This window comes from Carassius carassius, chromosome 5 (assembly GCF_963082965.1).
Source record: "Carassius carassius chromosome 5, fCarCar2.1, whole genome shotgun sequence".
NCBI lineage: Eukaryota > Metazoa > Chordata > Actinopteri > Cypriniformes > Cyprinidae > Carassius > Carassius carassius.
The window spans coordinates 8,677,170-8,703,464 of NC_081759.1; the positions used below are offsets into that span (position 1 = coordinate 8,677,170).

Below are 26,295 nucleotides of genomic sequence, written 5' to 3' on the forward strand. Positions count from 1 at the left end.
ATTTGCAGTGTTGAGACTGCAAGAGAGGCAAACCTTACATTAAAGCTCATTCACACGAAAACAACACATTCTCCTGGGATTTCTTTGATCCTCAGTTCTAAAAGATGGAATATCCTGAAAAAAAGGGCTTGATGAATATTACAGAGAGGAATGTAATAAAATAAAGAGAAATCCTGAAATCAAATATTAAACGTGTCTCACTCAAGACTATTCTAGCTCTTTTGCATACATCCCATTACCTGATCATCTCAGTGGTAGTCCCAAAACCACAAGATTTAATGTTATATTTGGGTTTATATGCTGTGACATTTTTAATGATCATTATTTTCCCCACCTTAAATTACCATAGGGTTAGGGTTGGGTTAGGGTTAGTTAGAAAAATCTCATTGCAATGCATCCAGATGATGTACATTTGATTTATTGATTTATTTATTCGGTAATGAATATTTATTAAAAAACAAAAACAAACAAAAAAAATTCCTAAACTGTCACGAAAATAATTGCAAGAACAAAACAGGCTAAATTTTTAAAGCAAAATACGATTTTGTATTTCTTTCTTTTGAGTAAATATTCATCCCTTTATAAGTTTTATAAACAATAAATAAATATCCAGCAATGATGAAAAATATAATGCAATGCAAAATTGTGTAAAAATAAATAAATAAATAAATAAAATACAAAAATAAAGTAATAATAAAAGAGAGGCAGAAGGCAATGTTGTCTAATTTACCATCTAAATGTTTTATTTGTGTTTTGCAATGACACTGGCTTTTTAAATCTCTATTTTCTTCAGCATTTGCTATCTTAGGAGATGCGTTGGAATTGTAAACAGTGAAAATGATAAAATACATTTCATAAAACTACTTACAAGCAGTGTACGTCCAAGGCAGAGGACGACCAAACCTGCTCCACCCCAATTTATAACAATACATGTCATTTTATAGCTTTAAGGTTCACATATTTACATAGGTACAGCAACGCCTCATGGCACAACCACAAAACCTTGTGTGTTTTTATCTTTTTACCATTTTTTCTTAAGAATTATATATACATCCATTAACCCGGCTGCCTGCTGCCAGGGAAACACAGTTACAATAATTTGTGTACTAATGTAATTTTTACATTACCTGTAACCTGCAATAAAATTAATACAGAGCTCAATCTATTGTCTTTTTCATAAAAAAGGTAAACTTATCCATAAGATAAGTCGACAAATAAAAATAATAAACATATTGCACTTACGTCAGGATAGTTGTGGACCTGGATCAAAGTGGAAAAGGGAAATTCAGCTGAGTGCAATGAACAAAGCAACCAGTGAAACCTCTAAATAAATAACTACATTTTTTGTACTGGTAAAACATGTCGTCTTATCAACAAATATAGGGAACCTTGTGCCCTATTAAATATAGAGTGCATGATTAAACCTAAAGTCTGGAAAAACAACAATTTAAGTGTAGAAATAGAAGGTTAAGTAAGTCTGGAAGCTTCATAGTTGAGTGTCATAATGTCCTGAGAATACGGTCTCTTCCATTCTTAATGTGGAGCTACAATGGATGGCTTATTGGCTTTACATACGCAGCTAAGCATGTTTAGTTTAGTCTTTAGAGACCAACGACAGTCCATTTCAAGCTCTTCAGTCTTCAGGTGCAGTTTGGTCCATTCCCCTAGAGCATTTGTACACTTACTCATGAAATGTGTATTAAATTAGGGATGTGCCAGCATTTTTTGCACCCCTTCATGTGATATGAAGTCGACAGACATGGAGGAAGGTTCACAGGAACACCACTGAGCAATAAGTGCGTGATCATCAATGTTTTCTACATGCCATCCAGACATCAAACCCCATAGGCACAAGACATTTCTGAAATGTCCAGGAAAGTCATCATGAAATGGAGAACAAAGAGAGGTGCAGTGCTTGAGCAGAAGAAGAGAAACATGCTTAACAGTACCCAGCTGTCTTAGTGTTAAAGAGGCAATAATCGCCTCTTTTGTCTCCAGTACACTTGGAAAACCAATTAAATAAAATTCAAATGGGAATAACCAGCATTATTCAGCGTGGTGGTGCCCCACTCGTCCAGCGCCATTAGATCCATCACACTACCTTTTCCTCTATCTTTCACCTTTTGTAAACAAAGCCTTGTGCATTTCTCCACTCCCTGTCTTTTTACCACATTAACAGATAGAATGGCTGATGAGAATGAAATGCTAAGTGAAAGAAACCTCTCCGATGCTACTTTATATAGTCTCTCTTTCTCGCTTTCTCTCTCTGTCATCTTAGGAGGAGGAGGATGTTGATGTGGTGCTGGGTTTCTTTTGATTCACTAAGTCCATGTAGAGTTCTGAACGCAGAAATCGAGGGTACGAGTCTTTCTCCATCAGGCCATATATCCTCCTCTGGGCCAGGTCGAAGCAAGAGCGATCAATGTTTTGCAAGTTTTCTTTAGTATGTTCCCTGGTGTAGGAATCCAGATTCACCTGGAGGACAAACAAAAAGCCATTACTTCCAAGTCAACAGATGTTTAAATTCATGTTACGGCTAGGTTACAGACCAGAAAGCATGTTTTTCAGATTCCCCCCAGTCCATTTATGGACCGTCTATAGACCTTGTGCTCCAGGAGGGCCACTTTCCAGCAGAGTTCAGCTGTATTCCTAATTAAACACATCTGAACCCATTAATCAAGGTCTTCAGGATCACTAGAAATGTCTAGGCAGGTGTGTTGGAGCTAAACTCAACAGGAAAATGGCCCTCCAGGAGCAGGAATAGACACCTTAGGTTTAATTCATATTGTGCAGAAATGGCAAATCGCTGCATCCAATGCAATATGACTGACTTTATGTATCATCCAAGTGTTTTATTTATATTCCACATGGGAAAAAGTCATGTTTACATTGACTATGTAAACTAAGTGCTTACTATTTGTGGAAATTCTGACAAGTAATGGAGCCTTAACTTTATAAACACAACTTTGTTGGTTTCTATGACATTTTATTTGAAACCATTCATGAAGATTGACACACTTAAGACTGGCACACTTTATTTAACTTTTAAAAAGGAGTGAAATAATTATAATAATCCCATATCTTTGGTAATTTAGTATATTATTGATTACGGTTGCCCAAATTGTGATTATTGTAATATGTCACCACTTTTTGTTAATTGAGAAGTCATGGTCCTGAAACTAAAACCAGCTGAGCAATAGCCTATTTAAAATATATTCCTGCTCTTAAATGGCACAGAAAAATAAATTGTGATTGGTAATTTAACATGTTGGTATAATTATGTTTTTCCAGTAGCCAGAGTAAGCTGAAATCTGGACTGGACTTTATGCTGAAAGTCAAATATCTGGCAACTTGAAATGATACAAAGCTCAGCCTTCTTTAGTTTTATTGCTCGAACAATTGCTGCGAGGTCCTGTTGCTCATCTGATTTTGAATTTCCAAACTGCTTTCCAAGTTTCCAAGTAAACTATGCTATCTGCTGTGTATTATGTGTGGCCAAAGGGGAGACTATTAGTCAGGCATGACATCATATCCTCCACGGCTGCTTCTTTGACCAATTTTTAGGCTCATGACACAAAGCAGATTATTTTAAGAACATTTCCACCCTTTTTTATGCTGCTAAATACAGAATGGTGGCATTGTTTATATGTAATGAGTGGTACTCAACAATTCCCAATTAATATCTGGAGTGACTTTTAGTGTTCACTTTTATAACTAAACATGAGACTTCATGCTCACCTCCTTACAGGACTGGATGGCAATGAATTCCGCAAAGATTTTCTTAGCTTTTGATGCCATCTTAGACTGTGATTTGATCTTCTTGTAATCCTCACAGGTCAGCCAGAAATCCAGATTCTCTTCACTAAACTCTGTGCGCAAGAAAGCTCTAAACGCCGCCAGCCCATCTGATGAGAGAGAGGGAAAAAAATAAAGAGGTAGAAAAGGGGAGATGTTATTGGATGGATAAACAGAGAACTATGGCAACGGCAGTCTTCCCTGAAGAGGCAGCGCTGAGTGCCAAACCCTGAGTCACTACTTAAGGCATGAACATAAGAACACGACTCCAGCCAACGATTTAATTACATTAGTTCTCCTCCGAGACTGGGTACTGGGTACCATGAAACATTTTCATAATTATTCTATATATTTTTTTTCAGCATTTCTTATTTTAATTAAGTTCCTGGCTCGCATTCATGGACTTAACTTGAAATTCAAACCCATTACTTGTACCGAAGGTTGCTGTAGCTGCCAAGCACAAGAAGGTAATCATTGCAGCAAAATAATAATATTTGCACTGATTTTAGATCATTTTATGGAGCTAGAAATACCAATGAGGTAGCTAGATTTTATGCAATACAGAAGAAAAAAAAACTAATAATTCAGTTTATGATTATTTTACAGCATATGCATCACAGTGACTTCCTTATACAGTAGCATTACACACATTTTTACAGGCGTTTTTTAAAGATTTCCTTTCAGCTCTTAAGGCACCCAGTATTAAAATAGAAGGAAGTGTGGCCCCGTCCCAAAGCACACAATCACCTTTCCGTTCTCATAAGAGCCTGCTGATAACAGCATGTGCATGCTCTTAGGTTTTCATATGAGGGAAACGGAAAAAGACGTTTCCTGCCTCAAATCTCAAGATCGAATTGCATCACAAGCACTTTCAACATCACAAAATGAGTGAATCTGATTAAAGACCATGATATGGATGGTGGGTTTTGTCTGAGTGCTTTGATCTGTGGTCTTTCTCTGACTCCATATGGATGTAGGATTCAGTTAATATAGGATTACTATGAGAGCCATTGACCATGTTCAACAGACTCAATGACTCAGAGCAGGAAGTTGAGAGAAAGCATGCATGCTTAACACACTGCAACAATGCAGTCATCATCCCTGTGGACTCAAACCAAGCCAATGGAATTCACCAAATATTTCCCCCCCAAAAAATTCACTATATACATGAGGAAAGGAAATGGCATAAATAGAATATGTCTTACATTTGTGGATGAGCAGCTTGTCCAAAGATTCTCCCCACTTCATTGCCTCTTCTGGAGTGGGCCTGCAAATAAAGGCAGAACGATTTTTAAGCAAACCCATCTCTGTCAGGTTTCTCATTGTGTGACCCATTCGAAGCTCTGCCCTTTTATCTCTTGAGTGTGTGTCTGAGCACTGTCAAAGTGTGTGAGTGTCTGAGCAAGTCTTTCTTGGATGGCCTCTTTTATACTTTCCACTGTGGAGAGGAGGGGGTGGGATCTGGCTGCTCCAATAGGATTAGGTGTCAGCCAGAGGCTCCGCCCACAGCTTCTCTCAAAGACTCATTCTTGCCTTCATTGTCTGTCTAAACTCAGCAGTCTGCAGCTTTAACACTTACTGTGACACTGCCAAATAAGGAAACTGTATCTAACATGGGAGTGTTATTCGACATAAACCCATCATTCAGATCATAGAGTGCACTTAGAGATGTGCGCTTTAAAACTGTAATTTTAATTTTGACCTACTTACAACTTCTGTGCATTGATGATTTGTAGATCTGTACCATGAAACATTTTATATTCTGCAGTTAATTTATAGCTGAACACTCTTAAAATACTAATACTAACAATATCATTCATCTCTGCAATATATAAGTGTTTTTGCATCACATATCTAATCAAAACACTTTTGATGCATTACTTTATATTAGACAGGTCTTTTAAATACATTTTAACCACCATAGTATATAATTATTATATTAATGACTGTCAAATATACATAGTAGGTTAAAATTTGTTGCAATTTTGTGTGCTTTTGTTGTTGTATTGTTGTTGTAAGTTGTATTCCTTGGCAACAAACTAAAGTAAAAGAGTTACTTTTTAAATTGTGGAATATGGAATATCTATGACTATTCTATTACTATATATTTTATAAAAGGGTTATAAATACATGTTAACCTATATTATTTATAATTGCAAAAAAAGCCCTTCAAAAGTTATTCATCTAAAAGACATCTGTTTAGACCTTTCTCAGTGTGTCTGTCTCTTTCATCCCACACACATGAGCAGAGAGCCACCAGCTGGTTCATTACCCAGGAAGCAGGCGGGCATCACAAATACACACACACATACACACACACACAAACACACACGCTTACTTGACAGACTTCATGGATTTGTCGAGCTTGCCGACTGGGCTGCTTCCGGGAGACTCATTCCTCCTCCTCAGGAAAGCAAGTCGGTTCTTCATGTCTTTGGCCCTGCATAAAAATGCACAGAAGCGAAAGAGTTGAGTTCTGCAGGTCATAAACAAACCAACAAATCAATCGAAGTCATGGAAAACACAACCCCATAAATCCAAATCTGATCGTTAGTGCAGTAACCCATAAAAAGTTCTTCTGCCGTACATGTTTTCCTCAATCCGCAGTTATCAAAGTTGAGAAGACGTTTAAAGTTCCTGGATCTGGATCTTTCGTCAGTCTTTCTTCCTTCTCGCCAGTCCTGTGTCTGAGCGAGAGGATGAGTGAAGGGAGGGTTGTGTCACTCTCCATACCATCGCTCCACTGTTCAGGTGCCACCGGGAGTCCCGGAGGCCCTAACCTAGGGCCGATGGGCCCCGGGGAGCACTGTGGAGTGCAGCTGCATCTCCAAATCTCCAAAAACCTGACTGTTCACCCCTGGATCCACATCTCATGAGATATGCACTGAGCTGCGGAACCTCCAGATGCCCGTCCTCCCTTTGCCTGACCTCATGTACCTATTCCAGAGGAACAGTCTTCGCACAATTTCCGCCCACTGATTTCCACTGTGGCTTTGCAGATCCTCTGCCCTCATCAGCTTCACTTGGCCTCTCGTAACACAGGAAGAGGCTGATGACAGTACCAAAAAAAGAAGCTGAATCCCATTTTTGGCCTTCCAAGGGCCACCGCTCCCACTTAAAGCACACACTAAGTGTTCCTGCGAACCATGATTGTAAGCTTGAGACAATACGCATGAGGTGTTGCTAGATGCAACATGAAGTTCATATAATTCATATACCCAATAAACAATTATTCTGCCATGCAGTACATCAGCATAATTGTTCAGTTGTTAACAGTTGCTGAGCTACATAGGAACTTGATGCTCTGTATATTGGCTGTTGTATAACAACTTATCTAAACAGGATTTTGTGTCAGAACTATTCATTTTGTGATCTGGCACTGTTGAGTGATTTTATTCCCCCAGATGGTAGGTGTAAAAGAAAAATTATAATTATAACTGTATACGGACTATTGATCAAAGTAGTTGTTGTTTTGTTTCTTATGTTTAGTTTCTTTAAGAAGTTTCTGCTGCTCACCAGGGCTAACTTTATCCAGTCAAACTGTGAAATATTTTAAATAAATGTTATCTGTGTGAATATTGCATAGTGTCATTTATTCCTGTGGTCACAGCTGATTTTTCAGGATCATTACTGCAGTCTTCAGTGCCACATGATCCTTCAGAAATCATTTTCTAATGATGATTTGCTGCTCAAGAAAGAATTAATTCATAATTTATTTATATTTTTTCTGGATTCTTTGATGAATATGAAGTTCAAAATAATTTATTTGAAAACAAATTCAACATTTATTTGAAATACAGTTATTTTCTAACAATGTAAATGACTTTTCTGTCACTTTGATCAATTCTGATTCATTATGGCAATAATACGGTATTTATGGAAGTAATAGTTGGTTATGCAGTGATTTGCGTCAACAGTGTGAACACAAAAACAGCCTTTGCAGTGCAACAGTAGAAATAAGTCAAATGCTTTAATAACCGCTGGCTAATAATCTGACCAAAAATGTCTCACTCCTCTGGCTATGATGACGGAATGCATAGACGAGCCTCAACAGGAAAAAGGAAGTCTCCAACTATGTATGACATATTATGTTGCCCTGTAGGCATGAATGGCTAAAAAAATCCCCCTCTTTAAAGATGACTAGCTGGTGACCATGCCAGCTCTTCTTTCTCCAAGTAAAATTACAACACAAGTCCTGAGCGAAAAGATCATACATCAGGATTACAGAATTCAAGCAGTTTAATTTAAACTATAAGTACACCCCCAAGTCCCAAAGCTAAAGCTGTTAGTATCTGAGAATCCAATCAGCTCGGCAAGCAGGGAAATGAGATGATGAGACGTTAGTCAGCCGTGGTGTGACTAACTGAGAGGAAGTTCCGCACACCAGATGTTTGAGAAAGAGGTCGACAAAGCTAAAAGCTATGAAAATTAAAATAAGTGAAAAAATAAGGTCAGTTATTGATGAGTCTAAATGCTACACACCTATAGCTTATAATAGCGAACTTTAAACATTATGGTTAAATCTAATTAATTACAATACATTTTGCCTTATTCAATACATTATTTATGGCTGGTGTTAACCTTTGAGGATGATGCCAAAAGAAAGTTCTGTCATATTTGATTAACTAGGAAGACTAAATGTATACAATTCTGTGTGACTTCAATGAGAATGCAATATTCTGAGAACTTTATTCTGTTATAACATTTGTCATTTTTAAACAATTTAAACTATCATCTAAAATCTTGCACTCAAGTCTGTTTCATATTAAGATCTGTGACGTCTGACAGAGATATTTACACAAACACTTTTTATTTTTTAGTCTCTGGTGGGACATAAGAATGTGAAACCGCTCAGAATTGAAACCAGAGTCTGCTCAGATAACATCATAAATGCTGAAATCATCAGGCTTTTTGGTAGATAAACTGACTCACACAAAAGACTTCAACAGCTTTTTTCAACACAAGATTGCAAACAGTTATGAAAACATTAAAAATGCCAAAGAATGCAGCATTTTGGATGGATTCCTGTTGATTGCAAATGTGTATGTGAAACTTTGCACACTTTTAAAAGAAACAGAGTAGAGGAAACAAATAAATCACAAGATATTTGAATCCAAAGCTCTCTTTGTATAAAAATAGAACTTTTACAACGAATAAATGAAAGCTGGCCAATAGGAATGTGTCAAACTGATTTATTTTTAACTTCCAGTGGGAGATCTGGTTTAAAATGAAAAGGTCTGAGAAGGGGGGTTTTGGATCATACGCACAAGAGGAAAGATTCTCATCAGTTTATGGGCTCTGGAAAGTATTTTGAAGTGTAATGAAACATTTTATGATCCAGGTTGGGTTTCACTGTGATCTTATAAGCTGTGTAGCGTTGACGAAAACAGATGAATGCAAACAACAGGAAAACTGGCCTATGAACAGTCCTTTGAGTCTTTAACTTATGTAGACAGTGACATAAGGCTGAGTTTGTCCTCATTCAGTGCACAGAAATCTACAGGTTTTGCAAGGCAGTCAGTGACATTAAATGCAATGCTGCCACCTACTGGATATGGTCATTATCAACACTATGTATGGGAGAGAGTTAACCACTTAAGATTTGCCAATAAACTTGCTAGCATCTTCATAGAAAGATAACTCCCTCTCTGTTCTCAAATACAAAGGATTTACAAATCAACAACAACAACAAAAGTCAAGAAATAGAAATGTCACATCCCATCCAGTTTAAATGCATATAAGAATTGTGTTAAAGAATCACACACACAGATGTGTGTGTGTGTGTGTGTGTGTGTGTGTGTGTGTGTGTGTGTGTGTGTGTGTGTGTGCTCTTGTTTTTGTGACATATCAGGACATAACTCTGTATAATGTATGGGTTTGACACAGAAATTACAAGGAGAGGGTGACTTATGAGGACATAACCCATGTCCCCATTTTTCAAAACGCTTATAAATCATACAGATTTTTTTTTTTTTTTTTTTGAGAGTAAAGTAAAAATGCACAAAGTTTCCTGTGAGGATTAGGGTTAGGTGTAGGGCCATAGAATATACAGTTTGTACAGTATAAAAACCATTAAGCCTATGGGATGTCCCCACTTTTCACAAAAACAAATGTGTGTGTACGTGTGTGCGTGTGTGTGTGTGTGTGTGTGTGTGTGTGTGTGTGTGTGTGTGTGTGTGTGTGTGTGTGTGTGCACGCGTAGCCAAGGAAACACCCTTTGGCCATTCAGTACCACAGTGTTGAGATTCCACACTGCTTTGCAACACTGTAAGAATTGCCATGTGGCATCAGTCTGCCTGCCCTTCTGCATGAGAAAAACACCCCACCAGTGAAAATGTGTTACAGAGTATTAGTTCAGCTATATAAAGAGGAGGAAAGAGGACTAAAATACTCAAGCACATGCTTGGCCTTTTAGCTAAGATCAAGCATAGTAACAGTGCTGTTAAGGAATAGTTCAGCCCCCAAAAAATGGAATTTTGTGAATATTTTCTCACTCTTCTAGACAAAATATGAGTCCATAATCCATAATAACACTTCCTCCATTGATCCACTGTTGTCCTCTCACATCAAAATCCACCAGCATATTTGTTTAGAGTTGTATCGGACTGTTTCCAAAGGTATGCTTGTTCTCTGCATACTTCTCACCTGATTCACACCAGATGACTATTTCACTTGAGAAAGCAATATAATGGATAAAGGACTTGGTTTGGAATTGAAAACGCCTTAATTATGAATTTGTTTCTTATAAACACACAGTTTTTGGCTTCACAAGATGTTAATTTATGTACTGGTGTGGATAACGTGGATGTTTTTATCAGCTGTTTTACAGGACTCTTATTCTCCCATTCACTGCAGAGGAGTGACTCCATTGGTGAGCAAGTGATGTAATGCTACATTTCTACAATGTAGAAACAAATTTAACATCACATTTTCATCTTGGATGGTCTGAGAGTATATTTTCAGAACATTTTCATTTTCGAGTGAACTTTTAAATACCAAATTTGTACAATTCTTTTACATTAAACATTTGTCTAGGCTTTTAGCTAAAGCAAATTTCTTGCATAAATTTTTTATCAGTTCATGCATTGTTAGGAAATCGATCAGTAATGCCATGCTCTACTGTTTGAGCTACAAAAAAAAAACACAGCTTGTTGACAAAGTAAATGCACAGAACTATTAAATTAATGTCAAAAGTATAACACAGACTTAAAAAAAATGGTGAAGGTATTGAACAAACATTACATATCAAAGTTAAATGAGAATATACATTTAAGTGAAGGTTCAGAAGCAATGAAACATTTATTACATGATCGCAAATAATTTTTTCACACCTCACAAAGGACATTGGCCTCTCCTACTAATTTACAATTTTAAACTTTTAAACCACTAAGCTCTTTAATTAAGACTTTTCAGACACCATATGGCATATTGCATGATCGTTTGCATGTCCAGTTGTATCAGAAGCTGTGCAAGCTGGTCATATGCGGTGGGGAAAGACATTAAACGTGACTGCATTGCTTGAGTGAGGCAGCAGTCAAACGTCTGTCATGCTTGACCCCTCATTTAGAGAAAAACACTGGGCTAATTATCAAGCAGAAGCAGCTGCTCCCGTGTCTCCTCACAGCACAGGCCTGTAATCTCTCAACAGGAAGGACACGCCCTCACTGGAATTTATCAAATTAGGATGCTCTGATCCAGCTCCTCTGAGTCTATTGATAGACATTTCCCCACGGCCAGCCCTGCAGGGTAAGCCAGAGATAGAGGAGGAGAGGAGATGGTTGCAAGCCACAATTATCTCCAGGCTTTGCCAATTCCCTCTCTGCCCGTCTCATATTGCTGCCCATAATAGAGCTCAGCACTATTCCAGGCCGTGAAACCAGGACACTCGCTGTGAGAAAGACATTTAGAACGTGACAACTATTGTGTTGACTCGTGATAGGACTTCAGTTTAAAACAAATGTGATGTGGAGTCCAACAGGAGTCCTTTTTCTAAAATGCTGGATTTCTGCACCAAAACACTGGTTTAGCTACAAAATATGTCATATTTTTCAAGCAATAGGCTTTTGTGTGCCTGTATTGTGTGCATAATACAATTGCTATTATCGTCGCTTTATAGTCACCTTTTCTTCAGTGCCTTAGTGTAGACCATTTTCTGGACTTCACAATTAAAAACTAATATGGAATTCTATCACATGAATGGCACAAAAGTTGTTTGAAAGTTCATGTAAAAAAAAAATCCCTAAATAAATAAATAAATAACTGTATTATTCATTATTAATTAATCAAGCTCAAGGTATATAAATAAAATTACAAATTAAACAAGTAAATTAAATTAAAAGTCTAAAATAAGTAATAAAATAACTTAAAGTTAAAAAAAAATAAGCTAAATAAATAAATGTTTATATTTTGGAGTGAAATATGATCTACACATATGTTTGATACATTTTATGAGATTCACGAAAACAATTTGTTGAATCAATCCAGAGACACTTTAAAATATCTTATGTGCAGAACATCAGGAAAGAAAACACACTCAAGTTTCCAGATAGATTTAAACCAACACAAAATAGGACACTTTCAGGTTAATGAAAACACCGAACATCAAAATCCAAAAGAAAGGAAAGCTGAAACATCAGCACTTCACGTGAAGCACTCCCAAACGCCCTGCCAGACGAACCACAGGAGACGTGAACTCCTGCCACCCTCATCTTTTTTCTCTTCTAAAGTAACCTCATGCTTTCTATTTTTACCTCCCTCCTTCCCTCTTCTCATTACTGTGAGAACTCTCAGAGCAGCAGAGGAGACACTTATAGGAGCATTTGGTCCCTACCTTTCAAGGTACTTCTCAGAGAAATCCACCATTGTGTGTAAGGTGTGTGTGAGGGGTGGAAGAGCAGGTTGCTGGGACAGTCACATTCCTCTAACCGCACACAGAGCCTCTGTATCTTTATATAGCACAGGATCTCAGGGAGGCAGAACTAGTGTGAGCCAATCACAGGCCAGATCTCCACTACCACAGACTGCTGTACTGTGTGTCAGTATGTTTACAACACACTATCTATCTATCTATCTATCTATCTATCTATCTATCTATCTATCTATCTATCTATCTATGATGGTATGTGCATTTATACCTTTCAAAAGTATTTCAAAAGGTATCTGCAATTTATTGTAAATAAAGAAAACACAAGAAAGTTAGGTTTCAAATTCTAAAATAGTTATACTGTACATTTAAAAATGTATTGTTAATCTATGACACCTGTGTGAACTCTAGGGAAACTGCCCTAAATCATCCACTAAAAAGCACTACATATCATGTCTGTACTTTTATATGCCTTTTACATTAGCGCACATGCTATGGACCATTGAGACCATTCATGATCACATTCAGTGGCTTTCACCAGATGCCCAGTAATTTCATCTCAGCTGAATTTCTCTTTAAATGGAAACGCTCATAATGAGGTAATGTGATGACAGCTACTCCAGCCACCTCACCTGGGAACTGCGGTCGCAAGCTCATGTTGACATTGAAGGTTAGAGTCTGCAAACGCATCCTGTAACATGAAAGCAGCTGTCCTGGGCCCTTGGGTGAGCCACGGCTCAGCTGTTTTCAGAACAGTTGAATATGTAGACTGGGCGACTTTCTCTTTCACCAGAGGTCTGCAGTTACACTGATCTCAGACGAGTGCTAGTGTCGGCTTTCTGTGTCTAGTCTGCTGTCATAAACCAGGTGCTAAAAAGGTCGAAGCAAAAAATAAAAACAACTTCCTGCTATTAGAGCCAAACCAGGTGCAGTTTCTGTCACATGAACTGATCTGTGTAGGTAATAATATGTTATTTTGTAAGTATAGATTACTTGGGTTGTTACCAACATCTGGTGAAAATTTCATGTCAACACCACCTTTAGAAATATATTTACTGGGAAAAAATGTGGATGTGTTCAATACTCATTTTACCTGTTGTAGGTGTTTCTGGAAATTAAAATAGTGTCTTCTCAGTGAGATGCTCGACCTGACCTTTCATTACAAATGTGAGAGAACATACATGTAATAAATTAAAGGGGTCATATGATCATTAAATTTGTCCTTTCTCTTTGGAGTGTTACAGGCTCTTGTTGCATAAAGAAGATCTGTAAAGTTGCAAAGACTAAAGTCTCAAATCCAAAGAGATATTCTTTATAAAAGTTAAGACTCAGGTACAGCAACCTAAAATGGTTCATTCTAACGTGCCCCCCACATGTCTACGTTTAAATGTTCATACAAAGAAAGAAGGTGTAACTTTTATTCTTGCTCCACCACCATGCTGTGTATTTCGGTGTGAAACCAAAGCTACTTGTTTGACCAGGACTGTTTCCTGGGAGAGTAGCCTACAATGCTAGTGTCTGTTTCTATAAAGTAGGGCAGTTCCAACTTTGCAAAGACAGTCTGGCGCTTCTGACCCACAGTCTGAAAGTATGTTTACATATTTAAAGAATTTGCCTCTGACGATTCAAATGCGAGTTTTAAGCAGAGTAGCGCTTGTTGTTTGTCATTTCTCCGATCACAAATGCAGACATGGGTTTTAGGTTTACGGGGCACGATACGTAATGCAACTTGTAAAAAGACAGTATTATAATCATTATAATCAGTAAGTATGTCCCCACTGGATGCAACAGATGCCTCTGTTGTATTCAGTGCAATGGGTTTTATTGGTTTTGTCTCGTCACGCTGGGACACACGACATCACAGTATAGTAAGGGGTGTAACATTTTTTTCCCCATATCCTGTAGGTAAACATGCAGAAACATCTATTTCAAGTCTAAACTTTCTGTCCTGTTCACAAATTCAGTGTCTACTTGCTCATATCAAGCAACTATTATAAGATAAGATGAATATGATATGATATGATATCAGAAGTCACTGTAGACTGACTTTTCAACCATTGCTGACATGTTGTCTATATACTGTTGAAGATATGTAAATTCAGGGGAGAGAAGAGAAAACATTTGGTGTAATATTCCTGTTTAATATTGAAAGTGACATACAGCCAAGTATGGTGACCCATACTCAGAATGTGTGCTCTGCATTTAACCCATCCAAAGTGCTCACACACACACACCGTGAACACACACCCAGAGCAGTGGGCAGCCATTTATGCTGTGGCGCCCGGGGAGGACTTGCTCAAGGGCACCTAAGTCATGGTACTGCCGGCCCGACACTCGAACCCACAACCTTAAGTCTACACAACCTTGTGTAGACTTAGGAGTCAAACTCTAGGCCATGACTTCCCAACTATGTCATTCAACTAAATGAGGCTCAATTTCACATACATTCACAACAGCGTGCTGCCCACATTCCACTTTCGCTATACCAACACTTATGTTATTGCATATGCTGCATTGTGGCATGCACAAAAATACAAGTGTGTGTGTGTGGACTCAACTAGGCCATCTTGGTTTGGGTATAAAGAGTCCAGGAAGGGTACATTGGTTTTGAGTGTGGTAAAAACATACTGTCCCAGTATCCAGCTTGGAAAACTCCGTAATGTTGTCTTGGTATATCAAACAATAGTGGGTGGAGTTAGAGTAAATAACCTTTGGCAACAAGACAGGCTATTTGAACTTAGTGTAAACTGACATTCTGCAAAACAAAGGATAATTAATCACAAATAAGGGTTTATTACTACAGAGCCCACAACACTGCAAACCATGCAGTTAGTCAGCTGGTCAATCTGTGACCTTTAAGCCCCTTTCACACTGCACGTCCGACCCGGCATATTGCCGGAACATTGCCGGGTTGCCTTCTGTGTGAAAGCAACCACGTCCCGGGATTGATTCCGGAATTGGACCCGGGTCGGGGACATAGTAACATTGCCGGGTTCAACCCGGGACAAGCGCTGTGTGAACAAAAGCCAGATCTAATGCTGTGTCGAAGTGATGACGTGCGTTATCGCGCGACTCTTTTACCGGCTGTTTTGAAGGAAGATCAACGTTCGCGATGAAAAAATATGTGCAAACTGTAATGAAGCAGAGATCAGTTTGTTCCTCACTTTCCGCGCTGACGCCGAGATCGTTCGCTTGCTTCAGTGAAAGTATAACGTGCCTAACGTTTTCGACTCGTACATTACACATCACGCCCTGATGTCACGTGTCGTTATGGGATCTTTACGGGTTGTGAGTGAAAGCACGCAGTTATCCCGGGTAAGCACTGGCAGTGTGAAAGTGCAAAATCTAGCGACCCGGGAACAATTGCCGGAACACTTTACCCGTGTATTTTCCGGAATGGCAGTGTGAAAGGGGCTTTAGATTCTCTGTTGGCTGAATGTCAGGACTAGTTGTGGAAATTATGAATCTTTCTAGAGATTCGTTCATTTTCAGTTCGTTCACCAAAATGATTCGTTCAGAATCGTTCACTGATTCGTTCAGTGATCATTTCTTCGTATTACACAAAATATGCCAGCAGGTGGAAAAAAAGAGTGTATTATGTGTTATGTCTTTAGTCAACGAACGTATTTACTTGTTACAAAAACTGATCTGGCTTGATTAAAATGTGTGTATAATCGCATTTAATATATAAAGTCTAATTAAGTTGTTCAGATGAACAAAGCACGAGGTTTTCTTGCTTAATTAGCATTTTAATTTTCTGGTCAGACAGTTTGTATATTATATATTCACATTCATAAATCGGGGATTAAACGTGGAGTTGCTAAATATCAAAACAAGCGTATGTGCACAGTACCTGTAACTGCGCTTTGCATTTTCCGAGATTGACATGCTAAATGGCAGACTAACCCGGTTTACTCTCATTCATTTCGTTCACAAACAAGATAAGCTATGTACCAGTTCATTTCATTCACGAACGATATGTATCCGTTCATTCAGCTCGTTCACGAACGACATGTGTATCAGTTCAGTCATTTCATTCACGAACGAGATGTACTAGATCATTCAACTCGTGCACGAACGACATGGGTACCAGTTCAGTCATTTCGTTCACGAATGATAAGATCTCTAGATCTAGTTCAGACTCATGCAACTCGTTCATTGAAGGGCGTATTCGTTCACTACATTCAACAAATCACATGCTCTGTCACATCTCATACTCGAAAGCTATTGGCTCGAGGTTGAGTAATTCTTTGACAGGATGAAATGGTTGTTACCAGGTCCACTGAGCTGCGCATGCGCTGCTTATAGCGCCGCGCTGCTGTGGAGGGAGGAACTTCACTGAACGAGAACTATTCGTTCACCTAAAAGATTCGTTCAAAAAGAACGATTCGTTCACGAACGACACATCACTAGTCAGGACACAGTTTAACTCACAGCTGACGTGTCTGTGTTTCCAGTCTTGATTTCACATTTGTATGAATGGAAGTGAATTCAATCCCGAAGTCTAGTGTTACTGTGACTTAATGCAGCTGACAACAGAATCAGAACAGCTGCAAACTTGCAGTATGTATATGTAAAATAAACCACTACCATGACATGCACTACTTGCACTGATCTATGATGAACTGCTGATTTTAAATAATGTGGCCAGTTATTTATTTATGTATGTTTTCAATGTGCTGCAGCCACCAATTCCCCAAACATCTCTTAAAATAAGTGTCTGCAAGAAAGCTGTGGCTGCTAAACGTACAGATCATTTCACCACAGATTAGCCTAAGGCACTAGGCCTGAAAGACAAAAAATGGTGTCAGTACTCTAGACATATCTCTCCGTGCCCATTAAAATTCGTTTAGACATAGAAGATCAACATGATCAATAATTCAAAAAATGTATAGACATTTCATCAAATTCAAAGTTCAAGAGAAATCATGTTAATGACAAAAATATATTTTTTTAATTAAACAAATTAAGTAATAAACTGCATTATTTGTGTCTGTATGTACAAAAGTTCATAGGCATGGGGTATGATTGACTGATTGATTGAACTAAATTAAAGGGTTAGTTCACCCAAAAAACTAAAATTCTGTCATTAATTACCGACCCTCGTCTCATTCCAAACCCAGAAGACCTTCATCATCTTCGGAACACAAAGATATTTTTGATCAAATCTGAGAGCTCTTTGTTTCATATTAGTGATGTTTTAAAGATTTTTTTAATATTTAATACTACTGTATTTTTAATTTGAAAAAAAAATAATGCAGCCTTGGTGTAGTGACATATTTTAAAAACATACAAAAATCCAAAATAGTTTAAGTGCCCTGAATGTCATTATCACAAATGCTGTACTAAATAGAATATGGATGTAGTTTCTGTGTATATATATATTTTGTTTCTTTGACTCAAGACATTCTTTTTCATCCCTACAAAACAGGATGAAAGCTGAAGTTTGATAAAGTATTTAAAGGCTTGAGGAAATAATTAATTCTCAGAATAATAAAGAAAAATACCACCAGTGACAACTAGTGAAAAAAAATGTTTGTTAATATTAGTGTCCCAAAATCTGTATATGACAATTTTTTTAATATTTAAATTTGACTAATCATATCAAAAGAAACATTATCTAATCTAATCAACAATGTTCAAGTTTGATTCAGACAGTAAAAACTTTTCCTCTATTGTGTTGACCTCACTATAAGAGCACAGGGCAGTTGATGTCATGAGGAGCAGTTTTAATTCTATTGTTCTGTGAAGAGTGTTAATATATACCTAGAGACGATTTGGCACAATTCACACCTCACAATACAAAGGCTCAGATTAACTGTCTGTGAAGAGCTTAACACAGTATCACACATGATAAGATATTCACACACACACACACACAAGCTCTAATGAGCTATGACAACAGCATCAAAACCATCATGGAACTGAAGAAGTTTGAGATGTAGGACACTGCTTTCAGAGCTTCGTTTATAGCTTGTGCAACACACATAGACTGCATACAATGCTAAATGTGGTCAAATTAGGTTGAAGGTGCTGTTTCCTTTTTTACTATTCTAATTCCTAACCAATGTAAATTCCGACTACAATCAATCTGATTTCACAATGTGCTACTACTGTCTTCAAACAAGTGAAACAGCCTTAAATAATGGTTCAGTCTTATAAATCTCTTCATAATAAGGATCCATTTGTTAACAATAATCAACAACAATACACTGAAAAGGATTTACCTGCAAAACAATTTCCACTCAGAAACTGTTAGTAGATTTAATAAACAATTTCAAAATAAATCGCAAGTGGCCCATTGAATTAAACATGAATTTTTGAAGTAGAAAGACTAACATTTTATTGTACAAAAGGACTCTTCATTTACAACTTTGAAAAATCCAACATATTACAATGTAGTTAACATAAACTAACAATGATATTTCTAAAGCATTTACTAACCTTAGTTAATATCAATTCCAATATGAACTAATACTTTGCATTATTAGAGTCTTGTATCTGATCGATTTATTTAACTTATTTATAACTTATTGAACTTTATTTAACCTAGCTAACATGAAATAAAAATTAAAAGTTGCGTTTTTATTAAGTAACCTTAACAAGGAAAAATAAATACTGTAACAATGTATTGCTTACTGTAAGTTAATATTATTTAATGCATTAACTTATGGTAACAAATGGGGGATAAAGTAAAGCGTTACCATCTCTTCAAAAAGCGAAATCAAGTCAGTAACTACCATTGCATTTGCCACAGTTGTCGCAAAGTGGAAATTTCACTTTTAGATTAAAAAGAACTAATGAAGAACTAAGGACCAACAATTAAATTTTCTAAAAGCCCTCAAGTAACTCTCACTAGCACCAGTAATAAAAATATAATGCAGAGAAAATGGGAATGGGACTTACAGGTTTTTGGATTTCTGCTTCTTCTTGGTCCCGTCAGGATCCACGTCACAGCTGCATTCAGAGCTGGCGCTCAGCTGTGGAGAGACCAACAGTCGGCATCATCCAGTAAGGAAAGCAATGCAGAATTGCAGTCCCACAAGTAGCTAAACCAAGACAAGTTAATCCTTAACAGGCCATAGCGCTACACTGTGTGTGTGTGTGTGAGACCCTGGTTTCTGTAATCCTCAGCAGCGAGCGTGTGAGATTGTGTGTGTATGTGATAGGCTCAGTTGGCCTCCAACCATGCCTGGATTAAAGCAAAGGGGCTCAGACCATGGAGTAACATTACACTTCCTGTCCTCAGAGGGATATAATAGGCTGAACTGACCAAGAAGAAAACAGGGGGAGGAGGAGCAAAAGTGGGCGGTCAGACTGAAGGTTTGAGACCACTTTGTATGTAGAAGAATGAGCCATTGTGTGCGAGTCCCATCTTGACCTGTGGTCTGGCTGTGGCCATACATGGCACAGACCTCTCATGTTGCGACTAGAAAAAAAACAGCTTTGCTTGGCCCTCTCGGTTCAACAAATATTTCCCCTTCTGTATATATATTGTTTTGTATCGTGTCTGAGCTCCCAAGGGATTTGTCACGCCTCTGAAAATTAGGCCTTATCAAGTAAAAACATTGTTTCAACAAACCTTTGTGACAATGGCACATTATTCTCTAGACTTGTAAGGTTTCTACTTTATTGTGGTGTACAGTGTTTAGGAGTAATGTCAAAGTAAGATATATTGTGGATAGTTGTAACAAAGGGGTTTAACCATGCAAATAGTAAAACAAACAATACTGTATATAAATACCACGGCTGTCCTTTTTAATTGTCAGGCTTGTTTGATGATCATTATTATTGATGATAATTTTTTTTTTACAGTTATAAATTAACCTGAATTCTTGTTCTTCTGAATTGTTATTTTCATATCATTGATATACTGTTACAGTTGGGTTGATGGAGGTTAGTGTTAAAAAATATAACAAAATAAATCCGTCCAACCAGCCAACCATCAAATTTTTAAGTTGTGATGAAATGGAAGGAGCGATAGGTTGTTGTTTTTGTTGTTGTTTTTTGTTTATTTTCTGTTTGTTTGTTTGTTATTTGTGATGTAAATCACAGATAAGAGTAAGTATAATTGATTATCAAAAAGAAAAAAAAAGTAGGCTGTTGACTTGATATGTGGGTGTTTTTAAGCAGACTAAATGATTGGAGAACTGTACCACTAGAGATTAGTCTGTCATTTATTGGGTTATGGCTATTTTGATTAAATATTAAAGTCAAATAAATAAATAGTGTATTAATGAATCGTTCACAATAAATCTCTATCTATTTTCCAAATGCTATTTTATCAATAGCATGCATTTATAAACTAGAAACTAGGAGATTTTAATTTCACATTGACTTAAAGTCCATGATTTCTGTTAGGTATAGTTACAACTCACCTCAGTACAGGGATAGTTCAAAACAACCCTACTTTCACAGGTATCTATAAGTACACCCCTTAGCATTATGGTGGCCATTATTGAGTTGTCTTACAGTAAAGAAACTCTTTTAAAGGGTAGTTCTGAATTTAGATGGTAGTTCTGAGAACAGAGTTAACAGAACCAACCCATAGTCTCACAGAGGTCAAAACGGTCAGCGCTGGCATCACAATAAAGCAACTAATCTTAGGACCCTGAATGTGGGAAGCAGGAAACCCCAGATTCCCGGAGGAGCCATTTCTGTAAGCTCTGATGCCAGGAGCAGGAGAGGTTGTGTAGATTATTTTTTATTTATTTTTTTTTCTCTTTACCTCACAATTGTAAATTGATTCTTGTGTACTACTGACTTTAAAGCACTTCAATCAAAGAGATTTACACAGATTTATATAAATGTCACAATTAATTCACTTTAAACTGCTGGATGAAAAAAAAACTGGTATAGTACACTCAGTGGCATGCAAAATCTGTGCACCTCTAATTGTTGTTATTTATTTATGTATTAATTTCCTTCCTTCCTTACTTACTTTATAATTTACTATGAATAGTTAAGAGAATAAAAAATTAACTACTCTCCAACAAGTAGGCTATAAAGATTATTAGGTCTGTTTATACTTTTAGGGTGGATTCACACCTGTTGATTGAATTGAACTCAAATTTGTTTCCCCACTTGGTGTGGATCAGGTGTGAATACAGTAATCACACTCAGATGCTGACCAAACAACCATACCGACACCCAGCTGAAGAGGTGGTCTCGGGCCGGTTCCAAACAGACTCTGTTCCGTTTGAATGGATGAACCAATGAATGGATGATAATAGCACATGCATGTTTTTGTTTACAGTTTCTGGTTCAATTGCAAAAAGGGCAGTGTGAAACCGCACCAAATAAAAAAACTACCAGACTTTCCTAAGAGTATAAAAAAATGAAATGTGAACCATGCAAAAGACTCTCAGATAACCTTTAACAAGGTCTCAGACATTAGCTTGTTAGGTCTATAGCTCTATAGCTTGTTCACAATCATTGTTAGGGAAGGCCAGCAGACGTAAATTTTAAAGCGCTGTAAATACTCTGACTTGTCAGAAAAAAAAAAAACATGGGTTCCTCTGAACAGTAATTTCCTTAGTTCGTAATGTAATTAAGAGATGTCAGTAAACAGGGATGGTGGAGATCAAGATGAGGTCTTGAAGACCAAGAAATCTTTCAGAGACAACTGCTGGTAGGATTTCTAGAAAGGCACATCAAAAGTCATGTTTGACTGATTCAAGAATATTTAGCAGACTGTGGTGCAGCACTAAATATACCTTTGTGGATGAATCAAGTCAAGAAAAGCTTCCCTGCCTCCTCACTACAAAATTCACTGTCTGAAGTTAGCAAATGAAGCATGTATGGTTGAACATGTTTTTGGAGGGAAAAAATGTGGTTTCCAAAAGTGGTGTTTAAGTACTGACCATTGTAATTATTGTATACCTTGATACTGTATAATTAATAATAAAGAAATTTCATTTTTTTACTTAATACTCTATCTCTTGAAAACAGGGAAGCTTCCAGTCACTTAGCTATTCATCATAACATAAATATAGACCAGGGGGTGCAAAAACTGTTGCATACACTTACATATGTGTATTTTTCATATAGAAGATGTATTTTTTTCTTAAAATTGAATGCAATGATTTCAGTTAATGTTAGCTTCCATCTATATGTGTTTACTCCGAAATCCTAGTTTTGCTGATGTACTTTACCAACTTGGCTGTACAGTACAGTACAGTAAGCCCTTGTGTCTAAGGATTTAAGAGTTTAAGTAATAGTTCACAAAATTATGTTTTACATTATGCCTCTCTAAGCTTATTCACGTTCACATACAAAAAACTTGATGCATCCCAGCAGGCAATGTGTGCCACTAAGTTTGACATAATTTATGCCAAATGGCATTGCATTTTGTAGCCAAACAGTCGATGGAGAATGGTATTTCAGAAATGTGACAGAGAAGAAGGTTTTTGTGAAAAATACTTAAATTTTGGTATGTTTCAAATATCTATAAATTTGCTTCAGTAGAATAGAAATATGGCATACAAGTCGTATGGGGGATCAATAAAATATAAGGATGAAAAAGCATCAATAAATAAATGAAATTCATACTGTATGGTTTGACATATTTTATTATTAGCTATGGGGAGGGGGTTAATTAAGTAATATTTGAAAAGGGTAAGGATTAATCAGTCATGTGGTGTGATCAACATGCAGGCAAAAAACAATAAAGATAAAAAATAAACATTCTGGAAACCTATATCAAATAAACCGCCCTACAAACCTTCATTACTGTGTATACTCTTTATAGAGTTATGTTTTCTTTTGTTTTACTCACTTTTTTTTCTTTTTTTTTTAAAGGACTGGATTTTATGCTTTTCTTGGATCATATTTCAGACTGATTGGAGTAGATGGTAGCAGAATTCTATTTAGTTCATGGGTGAATTATTCCTTTAAAGCTCTGGACTCTGTCCAAAGTAGCAGTGACTCAGAAACTAAACATCAATGTGCTTTAAAGAGAGCTGCACATATTTTCTTCAGAAGGATTTCCCTACAGTTTATGCACAAAATGTTGTTTTCAAATTAAAAGTGCCCACTAAAATGTTAAGTAAAAAATAAAACATTCTATGCTTCTATAAAACATTCATGCAAAGCCTTCAGGTGGATTGCAGATGTAACAATATTTAACTCTAGTGTTTATCAACAGGATATTTATGAATTAGAAATATGTTCCATCACTTGCCAAGTAAGGTCATGTCAATTTAAAAAAAAAAAATTGTTCCAAATAAACTTTACAGAAAACTATTTTTGCGCCATGCAGTGAGCAAGCCAAAACAAACTGTGGCAATAAATAAACAAATAGCCTAAATAAGAAAGTTAGCTTAAAGACAGAGAACAACCTTTAGAGGAACCTAGATATGCAGTATCTAGCATGTGCAATACTAGGCACATGCTAATAGAAAATAGAAAAAAATGTAAACAGTAAGGATAAAGCTTCATGAACTGGTTGATGTAGGCTTTGTTGGGTGAAGCGCTGCTCATTCTCTGGTTAGTATAGACTGCAGTGTCAGATTGCTATGTAAACAGTTGATCACACAGTTAATGTCGCTATAACTATATTTATTTATTCCAGAGCAGGTGGGCCATATTCTTAACTATGGTGACGTGTGTGTATTGGCACACTACAGGGTGGCCATAGTTACAGTATGTTCCAATACAGAAGACCACTGAACATCACAACTGTTCATCAATTGGACTGTTTTCACTTTTTGGTTGCCAGGTCATTGCTTATCAGCTGCTGAGGTGCTCTGAGTGCTTTTAACCTAGATCCTGCCAGAGTGTTCTGTGTGGCTGCTATGGCATTACTTAAATTCCTAATGAAATATTAATACAGCAGACATCAATAATATGATGTTTGCAAACTTCAATTATACTTTCATACTGTATGAGACTGTCAATAATTATGGTACTATATGAGTAATATCCTGTGTCTGTCCTCAGTACCCTTGTGAAAAAGAAGTGTGCTTAATCACTTGAGATACTTGAAATATTAAAATTCTATTACAAAAAAACTTGCATATTATACAGTAGTAATGTAAAGGCCACCTTAGTGTACTTAAAGAGAGATGCTTCCATGACAGTTTCATTGTATATTTATTTTTCACTATAAGTGATAAATAACATTCTCAGGTTAACCTAATTGCATTTAATATAAATTGATAATATGTTTATTTTTATTACAAACAAGATGCAAAAGTTGTCTTAATTTTTAAAGCAAGCTAAAATGTACTTCTTTTTCACAAGGACAGTTAAGTCTTCAGTTTTCACAGAATACTCCAAAACGAGAAGATCCAACTGCAGCATTTAATAAAGAGTCCAAAAAACAGAGTGATCCACATCAGGGCAAAGACAAAGCAATAGAAAATATATAAAGTAAAAGAATCTAAGGAGCGGATTCGAGATGCTCATGAGATGACATCCAGGAGGGAGACGGAATGGAGGCAGACCAAGGAAAGGGATGGCGGGCCAGGTTCATGTATTGAAAGAGGTCTTGAAACAGAGGTAGGCCAGAGGGCCAGGATAGGGCCGGCAGGGCAGGAGGCCAGAGGGCAGAACAGCGAGGCTCTGGCCAAACAACAACTCCGGCGGGCATCCAGGGCAGAGCCAGGAGCTTGGCAGACAGCAAAGGCAAAGCTGACGACCACCTCAGTGGTGCTGACAAGGCAGACGAACACCCTAGCAGCTCAGGCAGGACTGCAAAGAAGAGAGGTAAAGGATATACTATAGAGGATATACTTCAGACGTTTGACATAATTTCGAACAAAATCAGTCCGAAATGAAGTTCGTTTTGGAGAAGCAAACTTTCGGGGGGAGTTTGTTTTGGCTCCTAAATACTTTTGTGATACCATTGATCCATGGCGATTACGTAATCGGTTGGTGTGTTCTTGAACTCCACCTTCTTAGATGTGCAATTTTTTTTCCTGGTTCGTTTCTCATTCAGCGGAGGTCAGGCAGGAGAAGAGCATCTCCAGGTCACTAGCAACATAAATACACTGTGTCGAATAGCTGAGCTGGCACAAATATATCCGCACCAGTATGATCGCTCGTGGAGAGACTTTAAAGATTCAGAGAAAGCATTTAATTCCTAGAAAGAAATTGCAATGAATCTTGGTGCCAACGACCCAGAGTTATGCAATAAGAGACTTAGAGAAACATCAGATGCAAGTTTTCCGAAGAGTAAAGATAAAGATAGCAAGTACCAAATACTTTTCAAATAAATGTTAAACCATAGTGCTGCTGCTGCTGTTGTTTCTAAATGAAATGCCAAAAGAACATACAATAATAAACCTTTGTTTTTATCAAATCATGATACCATATAAAATATAAAAAAGTGTAATAATTTATCCAGTTTAATAAAATGAACACTAATAAAATAAACTAACAAACAGGTTTGTGTTATTGAGATGATGCCAATATTTTTTCCACATCATGCAAAAATTTTATGACTATGAGTCATTCACACTTAAAGACTGGGGAATGGAAATCATGGGAATGGAATGGTTCTTTTGTATTGCAAACATGATACTTGACTCTGAACTACTGCTAATCATTATTCTTTTGTCTATTATATTCTGACCATTGGTACCCGTCTCACACCTAGACCATTATTTCATGGTTGTTGTGTTTAGGGCATACGC

The 26,295-nt window shown here is 37.1% G+C and overlaps 1 protein-coding gene across 5 annotated transcripts in view; it reads right to left on the minus strand.

Moving 5' to 3' along the window:
• Nucleotides 1-725: 725 nt before the first annotated feature.
• rgs3a (regulator of G protein signaling 3a) overlaps nt 726-26,295 on the minus strand; it is a 175,135-nt gene continuing 149,565 nt past the window's right edge. For 2 of the 5 annotated variants that reach the window (XM_059549655.1, XM_059549651.1), the window contains 5 exons: nt 19,565-19,638; nt 6,134-6,235; nt 5,001-5,062; nt 3,739-3,905; nt 726-2,475 (listed from right to left, as the gene is read on the minus strand). In XM_059549655.1, coding sequence (XP_059405638.1) covers nt 2,275-2,475; nt 3,739-3,905; nt 5,001-5,062; nt 6,134-6,235; nt 19,565-19,638 — 606 coding nt within the window. In that variant the 3' untranslated portion in view covers nt 726-2,274. Of the gene's footprint in view, nt 2,476-3,738; nt 3,906-5,000; nt 5,063-6,133; nt 6,236-6,382; nt 6,933-12,625; nt 12,697-19,564; nt 19,856-26,295 lie in introns of those variants that run through there. The other 3 variants (XM_059549654.1, XM_059549653.1, XM_059549652.1) reach the window with 3 other exon arrangements.